General features: G+C 36.4%; 1 protein-coding gene across 2 annotated transcripts; it reads right to left on the bottom strand.

Moving 5' to 3' along the window:
* Positions 1-404: 404 nt before the first annotated feature.
* LOC121230681 (putative receptor-like protein kinase At4g00960) lies at positions 405-9,712 on the bottom strand. Of its 2 annotated transcripts, XM_041115874.1 has the most exons (8): positions 9,276-9,709; positions 8,577-9,130; positions 6,823-6,951; positions 6,613-6,737; positions 1,572-1,782; positions 1,234-1,471; positions 1,005-1,155; positions 405-936 (listed from the first exon to the last, which is right to left on the bottom strand). In XM_041115874.1, the coding sequence occupies exons 2-8, from the start codon at positions 8,983-8,985 to the stop codon at positions 604-606; spliced, it is 1,596 nt and encodes a 531-aa protein (XP_040971808.1). In that variant the 5' UTR covers positions 8,986-9,130; positions 9,276-9,709; the 3' UTR covers positions 405-603. The 2 variants fall into 2 exon arrangements, with proteins under 2 accessions (XP_040971808.1, XP_040971807.1); XM_041115873.1 differs by having other exon boundaries at positions 8,577-9,712.
* Positions 9,713-13,221: the final 3,509 nt, after the last annotated feature.

The following is a 13,221-nucleotide window of genomic DNA, read 5'->3' as shown; positions in this document are numbered from 1 at the left end:
AGCTTTATGGAGAGAAGTTTATACACTCTACAAACATGATTAGGGGTTGATAAGTATTCTATAGAGGTATAGTTTAATATTAAAAATAAATAAATACTAAATAAAGAAATATGTGTCAAATTTTTAAGATTATTTATGAAATTAAAAAAATAAATAAATTGTTAACATATCAAATATTAACCTTAACTTTATATGATTTATAGACTATTATTAGATAAAGCAGTATAAAATTTTTAAACACACAAGCAAGATTAAAATGTTGTTATGTGTCCTATTGATTTTTTTTCAATTACTAATTAAAGATTTAATCTATTTGTGAGCATATCTGTATCAAATAATTATTCATGGTTTTCTAATATGCCTAATTACTTCCAGTTTTGAAGAAATCAAATAGAAAGTTGAAATATAGAAGCAGTCCAAATGAGTTTCCTTTTTCTTTTTTACCATTTCTTACAAAAATAATAATAGTTTATGTTGTACCAAAAAGAATAATAATAATACTTTATGCGCAGAAAGTTCAAAAAGGTGGGGGAAATAGTAAATATTTAAATTTCTTACAATTAAGACATGTGTACACAGGAAGATAAATATAATTCCGAAAGGCTATCGAGGATATGGATCAGTAATTGAAGCTTCGTTCTCGGACAATGGGAGTTCCTCACTTCTAGATTGGTAGGATTCAGACACCAACGAAGATGACATGTCTGACTCGATGTTGGTGTGCATAAAAAATGCTGGTTGGGAAGGCATTGGGAGTGTGACTGAGAAACTATTAAGCATTAGAATAACTGTAGCCATAGTTGGTCTGTCACCTACGTTTTCTTGAACACATAGTAATCCAATGTGTATGCATCTCATCATTTCATTTCTTGAACCATCTCTCAATGTTGGATCAACTATATTCATTGCTGTCCCTTGTCTCCAATTCTTCCATGCCTGCAACATATTCAAGATGAACTCGAGTTTCATACAATCATTTAATAGTTTTAGATAATCATACTTACACAGCTTATTAGGTCCTCCACGGTTTCTCCATTTCGAAAGCAATTGTTTCTTTGACCACTTACAATTTCCAAAACTAAAACACCAAAACTGTAAACATCCGATTTTATTGAGAACTGGCCGTGCATAGCATATTCGGGTGCCATATATCCACTGCATGTCAACATTTCTATTATCTTTCTTGATTCCAAGAACATTTCTAATATGTAGAGATGCAGTTTTTGTACTTACTAGGTCCCCACAATTCTGCTGGTATTGCCTTGTGTTTCGTCCCGTACAAACAACCTTGCCATCCCAAAATCTGCAATTTTAGGAATCATCTCTGCATCTAACAAAACATTGCTGGCTTTAAGATCCCGGTGAACTATCCTTAGTCGAGAATCTTCATGAAGGTAAAGGATGCCGCGAGCAACGCCACCTATGATTTTGTAGCGCCTTTCCCAATCCAGCTGTGCACGCTTGACTCGATCTGGATAATATTAGACGGTCAGGAGTAAGTCTCCGACTAATAACAAAGGAATAAGAACAAACTATATATGTGTGATATAGTATTAGAACAGAAACTGTACCAAATAAGAAATGATCAAGGCTAGTGTTGGGCACAAACTCATAAATGAGAAGCCTTTCATGCCCTTCCAAGCAGAACCCAAGGAGCCTAACTAAATTGCGGTGCTGAAGCTTGGCCACTAAGAGGACTTCATTCTTGAATTCCAGGTCTCCTTGTCCAGAATCCCTAGCTAGTCTTTTCACAGCAACCTTTTCTCCATTTGGAAGTTGACCCTATACCATATTTCCAACTTTAGGCTAAACTTCCATAGTTGAAATGAATTAATATTCTTTGACAAGGGATATCTGTTATGAATAACTTTAGTGTTAGCAGTTATGTTAGTTAAGCAGTAATTCAGTTAGTTAGTTAGCAGCAATATTTGTATTAAATACCCTCCTTATCTCTGTAAATGATATGATGGAATTCTTCTTTACTCTTTAGTGTGTTTCTTAACATGGTATCAAGAGCTATGGTCTTCTTGGTGTAAATTTTTTTTTCCCTCTCATGGCGACTGACACCATTCCCGATACTGTACCTGTGGCTGACACGCCTCGTCATTCCTCTAGTCCTGGTGAAGCTGTTCACTCGCATGGATCTGGCAGTCTACGTACACCTACCGTTCATTACTTCTCCAAACACGACACTATCAAACTTGCTGATCACAACTACCTTTTGTGGAAACATCAGCTTTTGCTGATTCTTGAAGGATATGGTCTTGAAGGATTTGTTCTAGGTACTGTTTCTTCCCCTTCTCCTTTCATCGTTGGGTCTAATGGTCAACAATATGAAAATCCAGCCTTTCTGGTTCACAAGAAACAAGATAAGTTTCTTGCTTCTTGGTTATTGTCCACTGTGACAGATGATATCTTGGCTCATCTTACTACTGCTAAGACCAGCTTTGATATATGGATGACCATCGAAAGGCGGTTTAGTGCAAAGTCTACCATTAAAGTCTCGAGCACGCGTCATGCTTTATACTCCCTCAAGAAAGCGAATCTTTCTATTAAAGAGTATGTTTCTAAAGTAAAGTCTCTTAGTGATACTTTGACTGCTGCTGGTAGTCCTGTTTCTGAGCAAGAACAAGTGAGTGTCATCTTGGCTGGTCTCTCTCTTGAATTTGAGTCTATTCGGGTATTTGCGTCTGCGACTCCTTTGTCTCTTGATTTGTTGATTGAAATATTGCTTGACTGTGAGGCACAAAAATTGGAAGTCTTAACAGAAGCTCCTTGCCAAGCCAATTTGGCTTCTCGACAACCAGGGAATAATGATAGTTCGAAACAGTCTATTGAGTCCAATCGTTATTCTCAAGATCATAAACAAGGGTCCAGAGGGCAAATTCGTGGTTGGTCTTGTGGCAGGTTCAGAGGGTAGAGTCGAGGTTGGTCGCGTTCCAGGCCACAGTGTCAACTATGTGGTAAAGTTGGACATCTGGTTCAAACTTGTTATCACAGGTTTGATGAGAACTTTTCTGGTGTTGGTTCCACTAGCTCGATATCAGTCAACTACCATCGGTTACATGGTCAAGACTGTTCTTCTTACTCACTTGTGTCTCATTGCTGCGGGTCATGTCCTCAACCTTCATCCAGTCAGCAGATTTCTCGGGCTCATGATTCTTCTCCACCTGATCAGGTTTGGTATCCTGATTCTAGGGCAACCAATCACATCACTCCTGATATGGCCAATCTAGCTATTGCTTCCTCGTACATAGGTACAAGTCAAGTTTCTATGGGTGATGGTGCCTCTGTGTCCATTGCTCATGTAGGTACTTCTCACTTCATGGCTGGTTCAAGGCTTTTACGCCTTCAGACTATTCTACATGTTCCTACAGTGTGCAAAAATTTAATGTCTGTAGGACAGTTTGCTCGTGATAATGCTATTTACTTTGAGTTTCACCCTTATTTGTGTTTTGTGAAGGATTTACATTCAAAGAAAACTCTGCTAGTGGGCCACATGCATAAGGGACTCTATAGATTTGATTTCTCGCGATCTTCTCATGCTGGTGTTGATGTTCAACAGTCTCAATTGCCTACTATTTACACAGTTCAAGTTTCATCTCCTGTGTTATGGCATAACAGACTCGGTCATCCGTGTGCTACCACGCTTGCTAATGTTTTGCGTTCTTGTAATGTTTCGTTTAAGAGCGTTAGTTTACCCAATATATGTACCGCTTGTCACCTTGGCAAGTCTCACAAATTGCCTTTTAATTCTTCAAAAACGGTGTATTCCTCCCCCTTTGAACTTGTAGTGTCTGATGTTTGGGGACCAGCTCATGTGCAATCTAATGGTTTTTCCTATTATGTTTCTTTTGTGGACATGCATAGTCGATATACTTGGTTGTATTTTCTGAAGTCCAAGTCTGAGGTGTTTCAGTGTTTCCTTCATTTTTATCGAATGGTGCAAGTGCAGTTTAATCACTCAATCAAGGTTCTTCAAAGCGACGGGGGGAGGGGGTGAATATCGTTCGCTGTCCAAGGAACTGTCTCGTCTTGGCATTCATCATAGAATCACATGTCCCCACACCTCTAAGCAAAATGGTGTTGCTGAAAGGAGACATAGGCAAATAGTTGAAATAGGGTTGACCTTGTTAGCTCAATCTTCTGTACCGTTGAAGTTCTGGTCTTATGCGTTTGCTCATGCAGCTCATCTCGTTAACAGGTTGCCTACACCTGTTCTAAATCATATCAGTCCATATGAGAAGCGTTTCAGCATCAACCTGTTTATTCTCAATTGAAGGTTTTTGGGTGTGCCTGCTTTCCTCACTTACGACCTTTCAATCAACATAAGTTACAATTTCGGTCTGCAAAGTGTGTGGTATTGGTGACAATCAAAAAGGCTATAAGTGCCTTACTAATTCTGGTCGTGTTCTTGTCTCTCGGCATGTGGTTTTCGACGAGTTTCAGTTCCCTTTTCAGTTGAGGTTCTCTCACTGTTCACCTGTGGCATCAGTCAGAGTTGATCGTCAACAGTCTTATGTTCCTTTGGTTCTTCAAACTCCTTCGCCTGGTTCAGCAAACTCTCCTTCTTCTGAACCATCTAGAGGTTCTCCTGTGTCTGCTCTTGGTTCTAGTAATGCTTCTCTTCCTACGTGTTCTGATTCTTCAGCAGCAGCTGGTACTTCAGTTCGATCTCCCTCTCCAACAAGGTCTGGTTCTTCAGAACCAGCTAATATTTTAGCTCTACTTGCTCGGCCTGATTCTTCTATAAGAGGCATTTCAACTACAAATTTGCATCCATGCAAACTCGGTCTAAGGGTGGGGTGTTCAAACCAAAAGTTTTCTCTTCTATTCTAGCTAACAAGGAGCCTTCTTCCATTAGTGAAGCTTTTCAGAGCCCTCTGTGGACGGCTGCTGCCCGAGCAGAATACGATGCCTTGATTTCAAATCGTACTTGGGATCTCATGCCTCTACCTGCTGGACGTTAAGCTGTTGGCTGCAAGTGGATCTTTAAGGTGAAAAGAAACTCGGATGGTTCAGTGGCTAGATATAAAGGCAGGTTGGTTGTTAAAAGTTATCTTCAAGAAGCGGGAGTTGACTTCCAGGAGACTTTTAGTCCTGTCGTCAAACCCACAACGATCAGGCTAGTGCTGGCTCTTGCTATTTCACTAGGGTGGTCTCTCCGACAGGTGGACATCAATAACGCCTTTCTAAATGGTGATTTACAGGAGGACATTTACATGGTGCAAATTTCGGGGTTTGAACAACTAGGGCCCGGTGGTCAAACATTTGTCTGCAAGCTGAGGAAAGCGTTATACGGTCTCAAACAAGCCCCTCGAGCTTGGTTTTATAAGCTGAAAGAGTTTCTTCTCGAGGCTAAGTTTTAAACGTCTAAGGCTGATAGCTCCCTTTTTGTTCAAAAGACGGGGTCTCAGTTGATATACGTCATGGTCTATGTTGATGATATAGTTGTCACTGGAACCAACTCTTCAGCAAGAGATAAATTTGTTACAGAACTTCATGATCGGTTTTCTCTTAAAGATCTCGGGCGGTTAAACTATTTCCTTGGAATTCAAGTCACTTATTCCGCTAATGGTGTATTTCTCAGTCAACAAAAGTACATTCGAGATTTACTTTGTCGAGCCTCAATGGACAAGGTAAATAGTTCTCCTACACCTATGGTCTCCACCTGCCACCTCTCTAGTCATGAGGGTAATCCCATTGAAGATGAGCATCTGTTCAGAAGCATTGTAGGTGCTCTCCAATACGTTGTCATTACTAGGCCGGACATTGCATTTGCTGTTAATAGAGTTTGTCAGTTCATGCACAAGCCTTTGGATTCTCATTTTAAGGCTGTCAAAAGGATCACTTACAAGGGACCCTGAGTCATGGGTTGCAGTTTACTAGGTCTTCAAAGTTTTTACTTGAAGGATACTTCGATGCCAGTTGGGGGTCTGACTCGGATGATCGACGGTCCACTTCGGGGTTCTGTGTTTTCTTTGGTGGTAATCTCGTTTCCTGGAGTTCTCGCAAACAGCAGGTAGTTTCTAGATCAACTGCAGAGGCAAAATACAGGAGCCTTGCGCATGTTACCGCTGAAATGATTTGGATTCAGTCCTTACTATCTGAGCTTTCTGCTCCAATCAAGGTCAAGGCTTTAGTTTGGTGCGATAGTTCGGTTGCTGTTGCTGTTGCCATTCCTGTCATGCACTCAAAATTTAAGCATGTCGAGTTGGATCTTTTCTTTGTGCGAGAGAAGGTTGCTGAGGGATCTTTGCAAGTGGGGCATGTATCCAGCCAAGATCAAGTGGCTGATATTTTAACCAAACCTCTCTCAATTGGGTTGTTCAGCAAGTTCAGAAGCTAGCTACGTGTGGTGTCTGATGATCATGTACCTCTAAGCATGAAAGGAAGTTGACATAGCTCTGGGCATGTTATGGTTCATGAAAGGAAGTTGGCAAAGCTCGGGCATGTTATGAATAACTTTAGTGTTAGCAGTTATGTTAGTTAAGCAGTAATTCAGTTAGTTAGTTAGCAACAATATTTGTATTAAATACCCTCCTTATCTCTGTAAATGATATGATGGAATTCTTCTTTACTCTTTAGTGTGTTTCTTAACAATATCTTTACCTTGTAAACAGCTCCAAATCCACCTTGGCCAAGCTTATTTGCATCAGAAAAGTTATTAGTTGCTGCCCGAACAGTGGCAAATTCGAACTGCAAGGAGTCAGCCCTAATGACCTCATCATCATCAGCTGAAAGAAGCGAAATTGTTTGAACATTTCAGATAAAGTAAATGACATTTTATTGAATCAAGTCAAATTTTATATATTTACTTACTTCTAAGTAATTGTTGTGGGGTCTTTCTGGCCCTCCGAATGATGCAGATGGAGGAAGCAATTAGTATGGGAATTCCAACAACTGAAGCAACAACAATGATAATAATGCGGGTTGTGTTATTGCCATTTCCTGCAAAAGTAAAAAGTGATGAGCACTGTAATTGATAAATAAAATTCACTTTCTACCACATGGGAATTACTCTATGACTGTAATTCATAGGTTGTAGGTCGTAAGTTGGACCACGTGACTGCACAGGGGATGTATTCGTTGTAACAATTGCTTCATTCCTGACTTGTTCAAAAGTGAAGTCGGACTGAACAAATTTAACTTATATTAAATTAAAATATTGATTTTTGAGTTAGATTTTTTCCGTTCATATTTTTTAAAATGTAATTTATTTTTTTTAGTTTAATAGAGAAATAAATTAATTTTAAAGAGTATGTGTAAAAACGTATTCTTCTTGCTGACATGTCAAGAAAATATACCTAATTGAAAGTCTTTTTTGAAAATTTCAAATAAAATGCATTCAATGGGATATGCTTTCCCTAACATATTAACAAAAGCTTCTTCAGATATAAGTGTTTTTCTGTCAACTTTACAAAAAATACATTTATACCTTATCTCTAAAATTGATTAATTTTTTTAAATCTTAAAAAAAACATATTTGACTATTAAAAAATAATTACATATATGACTAATTTAATTGAAAAAAAAAAGTGCCATAACTTAAGGTGAAGGTAAGAAACTAAATATTTGGAGGAGGTACAAAGTCACAAATAGCCGCCCTTCAATAAATGAGTAGACGCTAATAGGTGAGTGGTGGCCTCCCCGATCTCGTGACAGCGAATGAACAGAAAACCTTAGAAAATAAATCTGGCCAAAATACAGAACAGTATAATTATCCATGCATTTTTGAGAAAATTTTTCCCCTTTTTCGAACAAAGAGCTCTGCGGTTTCCCAGTTGTTGACTCTTCATTTTACAAGAAAGAGAAAAATCGGCATAATGCCCAAATTTGCCTCTAATGTTTGCTTAATTAGTCATTTTAGCCCCGGTTTCTTTTTCTTTTTCTTCTTTTTTGAGTAAGACCTTTCATTTTAAAATTTTGGTCAAATTAATCAAATTTGGATAGAAAATGTTACGCAACCCTTAACAGCTGATGTGTCGATCGACGCAGCATCCCACAAGTATTCTTACATCAGTAAACAATTTAAAATTGATAAAAAAATTTATAATTTATGAAAAATAAAAAAATTAAAAATAAAATTTATGAATTTTCAAAAAAAAATTAAGGTTTTCAAATAAAAATTATGAAATTATAAAAAAGTTTACTTGTTCCCTTTTTTATTTTTTACTAGAATTTAAAGATGGTCTAATTACTTAAAAATTAAATTTTAGTTTAATGTCTAATTACTTAAAAATTAAATTTTAGTTTAATGTATAAAATTATATAATACTTTATTTTTTTACAATTTTATACATTAAATGTTTATTTCATTTAATTTTCACATATCATTAAAATAATTATTGATATAATATCATTCTACGTTCTATTATTATTACATATATGATTAATTATATTTATTTAATATAAAGATAAATTATTATATTTAATTTTTTAAATATATATAACTAAATCTAATTAAATTTTTATATATATTTTAAATTATAATCAAAATTTAATGCCTGTAATTATATTTGTCGGATAACGTTAGGGGCAAATTTTCAGATTAAGCCAAAATAAAATAACTTTACCTTCAGTAGAGGGAGGAGCGGGAGGAGGAGGAGAAGCTACAGACGGCGGAGGTGACGGTAGCGGAAGTGGAGTCTGATAAAATGGGTCAGACTCATACCTCAAGAGACAGCTTGGTTTAAGAATTCTGCATCCCCTTTTACCGAAGCAGCAACTTCTAATCCCTTCCTTAGCCACACTTAAACAATCACCACATTCTTGCTCGAACAAATCGGGACTGCACTGTACTAGAGCGTATACTCTTTGAAGCACGCCGACCGTTGTGTTGTCCGCCGCGTACTTGCGGAGAGGACCCTCAGCTGCGGCTCGACTGCTCAGATTATTCAACAGGTTATCCAATGCCTGATTGAACTCATCAACATTCGTTACGTTCTGTGTGTTATATAGACAAGAATCAGGAGAGGTTTCCATATCTCCAAATAGGGTACGGTGGGCGTAACGCAGGGTACAAAATTCAGACCATCCCACCACCTCCTTGCTAAACGGGCATCGCTGGCTGAGCTCAGATATGGATTCGTTGAGGCAACTGTTGCAATCTTCCTGGTTTCTGTCTCCCCTGCAAAGTGCAATAGCGTTAACTTGATTGGGGTCTCGACCAGCAGACAGGTTATAGAAGCCATAGTTGAAATCTGACTGAGAGGTGAGCTGAGAGAAGATGGTGTTGAGGTTGGCCTGGTAAGTGCTGTTTGCAGAGTAGTTACCTGCTGTGCTGATACAACTGTGTTGAAAGAATGGATCGGCTCCAAGACCATGAATAGCAAGGAATAATGGGAGAATCAAATAAAAAAGGAGTAGTATTGAAAATCCCATTGATGTTGGGTTTCTCTGTTTTATGGGTAAAAAATATGGATGAGAGGATTAATAGTAAAACTAAGGAAACAATCTATAAGATTGCTGTTTCATTTGAAAAGGAAATTAGGTACGGTATGGATTATTAGCCACCAAAATAATATTTAAAAAAGAAAAACAAGGGTATTTGGTAAGGGGACAAAGGGTTGACGAAGATGGCAGTGGTTGATGACAATTAATAAACCACTGAAAGAAATCCAAGGCTAGCTGATGGGTTGAATTGACTAATTCAATGTGGTTAATGAGAAAGAAATGAAATTTCTAAAGGGCAGCGCAGTTCACACAGCAAATGATTGAGATGGGAGTGGTGCTTCATGAATATAAAACTAAAACTACAATGCCGTGATAAAATGAACCACATTTGCCGGTCAAACAATCAATTTATTTATTTTTGTTTGGTTATTGCCCAAACGTGGCCGTGGCCTGATGTAGACATCAAAGTCATCGCCACTCCCCTTTTAAAAACAAAGGGCCGGCCCCACCAAGTCATGGAATTTTTGTATTTATACTCTCACTGATTTGATGTTTGAGGATTGGGCTTATAATTATCGCGTCTTTAAACACATATTCTATTTCGGGAGTATAATTATTTATTTTTTAATTTAAAGTTAAATCATATAAAAACAATATAGAATTATTAAAACAAGACTTAAAATGAAAATAGTACAAATATACAAATATATCAAAATTTACATCAATCAAATTATTAACATATAAAAATTTACAACATTCTAAATTCACGAAAATAGCATGAACACATTTTTTTTTAGAAATAATATTTGATAGGTGCTAAAAGTAATATGTTTTTAGCCTCATTCTTAATGTGTTTTTAAGTCATTATTCGATGTTAATGGTGAATTTTATACTCTTAATTCTTTAAATTCATGTTTTTATACTTAGTAAAGCGTTTAGGAGTAAAAGGAGCGAAAAACGAGCAAAAATTGAAAAATCGAAGTAAGTTACAAGAGTCACATGGGCTGACCCTTTCCACACGATCATGTGGCAGGCCATTTCGATTCCGTGATTTGCACTCTAATCTAGCGGGAAAACGTGATTTTTAGGTTTTTCGGGCATTCTAAGACGTATATATAACAAAAAAAAAGAAGAAGATGGGAAATAGCCATCATAGAATACTAAGAAAACAACTCGAAAAACACCATTTAAGTGGATTCTGAAGCAGATTTCCATCAAGATTGAAGATTCCCTTTTGATTTCTTTGGAGATTATTATGAGTTGTTTTTTATGGTTATAATGTATTCTGAATGTTTTTATTTGCTAGTATGAACTAATTTTCTAAATACTTAGAGAGATGAACCCTATGATGAATTATGTCTTTTCATTTTTATTTTACGCAATAAATACTTAGATCTTATTCTCAATTATGTGTGTTTAATTCTTGGTTTGATAGTTCTAGATTATTGATCCATGTTTAATGTGCTTAAATCAGAGGAGGAATATACCATGTTTAAGAGTAGATCTTGCGTAATTAAGTGGAGTTGCATGCAATCCTAGAAATAGGACAACATAAATCTACTGGATTAGAGTCAAATCTAATATGGGAATTCATAGATCGAGTTAATGTGATAATATGAGTTTTAATTAGAAAGAAATTTCAATTAATCAACCTAGAGTCAGCTGCTCTTACTCTTGAAATAGATATTAACATAATTTAGGGATTTCTACGGATCAAGATACTAAGTGAATAAATTGCATAATTTAGATTGATAGTGACAGATGAAGTCTAGCTTAATTCTTTCCTAGGTATTATTTCGCTTCTTGGTTGTTAATCGATTATTTTCCTGAATTATTTTTTGTCGTGTTCGTAAGTTAATTAAATTAGTTAATTTTAGTTTTTAATCAATCATTTGAATTTATCGGTTAAATAATAGAAAGACAGTAATTACTAATACTTTTAGTTTTCGTGGGGACAATATCTTTGCTCATCGTAACTATAGTATTAATGTAACACCCCTTAACCCTAACCCGTCACCGAAACAGGGTTACGAGGCATTACCAAAATTACACACTAATAAACGAACAAAATCGAGTCATAAATCTGTATTTCAATTTAAAATGCCTCAAATATCATCTTTAAGTCCCTAATATGGACCTACGAGGCCCAAAATATGCTTAGGAAATTATTTGGGACTAAATCGAGAACTTTAGAAACTTTTCCTTGAAAATAAGGGCACACGCCCGTGTGGCCTGGAACATGCCCGTGTGGCCTGCCGTGGGGCTCCCATGGCCGTGGGGCTAGGCCGTGGGCAGATCTGACTTGCACGTACGGCCGTGTGAACAGCCCGTGTGACATAAACAGAGAGCCACACAGCCTGAGCACACGCCCATGTGACTTGGCCGTGTGAAAACATAATTTTTGACCATTTTTAAGCTATTTTCACAAGCTAAACACATCCAATTCATGCTCAAGCATTTACTAATAGTTCTTAAATCAAATATCATTCGTTATTCCATTCAAACTTAGCAAATATTCATTCATTCATTTCATCACCTCTTAAGGACTATGTACCACAATTCATATCAAAATTATACTACATTAAAATACTAATCAACTCATGTAAGTTTAACTTCCAAAACATGCATATTTCACACTAAATGTTTCAACATCTTTCATGCTCATTCCCATCATTTACAAAATAAAATCTTATCAGCCTAGGTACATGCCATTTTACCAAAAGAAAGGTACTTCACCACTTTGAGTTCGGGGTTGGCTTGGATGTTGAGTCCTTAGCTTCCTTTCGTACCTAGTCCTGCGCACGGAAACAAACCGTACGCTGAGTATGTACTCAGTGGTATTTCTATAAACTAATACTTAAACAATAATAAGCTATGTCTATACATTGTAACTTAAACATTTTACTTTCATAATCTTAATAACTTCATCACTTACCTTTAACTTTTAGCTCTTAAATGTAATTAAACAATTCTTTATATACATTTCATATCATTCAATATCTTTCAACAACTGTATAACAGTCACAATCACATAATCAATAGCAATCAGTCTTCAGTACTTTCATATACCCCTATTAACATAACTCGGACCTAAACGGATACTCGGATCCAACCCACACACCGGGGATAATATACAGTGTTTCATCGGCCGAAACTGGAATACATCGTAGGGTAACAGTAACAATAACAGTAACAGTCATAGTCAGGTACAAAGTACCTCTTCGAAACGAATCCGGAACAGTCACAGTAGTCGACACATATAGTGTCTCATCGACACACAGTCAGAATATCCCTGAACACATGCCAATTATATCCAACTAGCTCGACACTATTACTAGGGTATTTGAATCATTTCATTTTGGAACAAAAATAGTAACAATTTCTATCACATCATTTATCATACATACTAACCATATAAAATAACAATTGCAATTATTAAATTATTAAGCATAGTTTATAGAAATACAAACCAAAATTCTCGGGTTTATTCGATATCCTCGTTCACTTTCTCCTTTCCCTTTTTCGATGACGTTTCCGGTGCTATGTTGGCTACATAAAATTTAACATTTAAAACTATCAATGCATATTATTTAGTAACACGCTTTTTTTATTTCCATGTAACTTTTACTATACTTCCAATTAGGTCTCCCACCATAACCATTCTTTTTCTTCAAATAACCTTATAGTTTTCATTTTATACCTACTTTAAACAAGTTTCAACTCTTAATATTCAGTATAAAATATCAATTCTACAATTTAAACAATTTAACCCCTACTATAACAAAACTTATATTTCTCTTTACAAATCAATCATTTTCTCACTTT

Source organism: Gossypium hirsutum, chromosome A06, assembly GCF_007990345.1.
Source record: "Gossypium hirsutum isolate 1008001.06 chromosome A06, Gossypium_hirsutum_v2.1, whole genome shotgun sequence".
NCBI lineage: Eukaryota > Viridiplantae > Streptophyta > Magnoliopsida > Malvales > Malvaceae > Gossypium > Gossypium hirsutum.
Note: the sequence above shows the minus strand (reverse complement) of the source record. Positions and strands in the feature narration are given on the sequence as shown.

Bases quoted from the DNA above. Each gene is read 5' to 3' on its own strand.
- LOC121230681 (XM_041115873.1), bottom strand. From the start codon at position 9,384: ATGGGATTTTCAATACTACTCCTTTTTTATTTGATTCTCCCATTATTC. The intron at 1,783-6,612 runs GTAAAGATATTG...AATATGGTATAG, and splicing joins GATTTGGAGCTGTTTACAAG to GGTCAACTTCCAAATGGAGA. The intron at 1,472-1,571 runs GTACAGTTTCTG...AATATTATCCAG, and splicing joins CCTTGATCATTTCTTATTTG to ATCGAGTCAAGCGTGCACAG.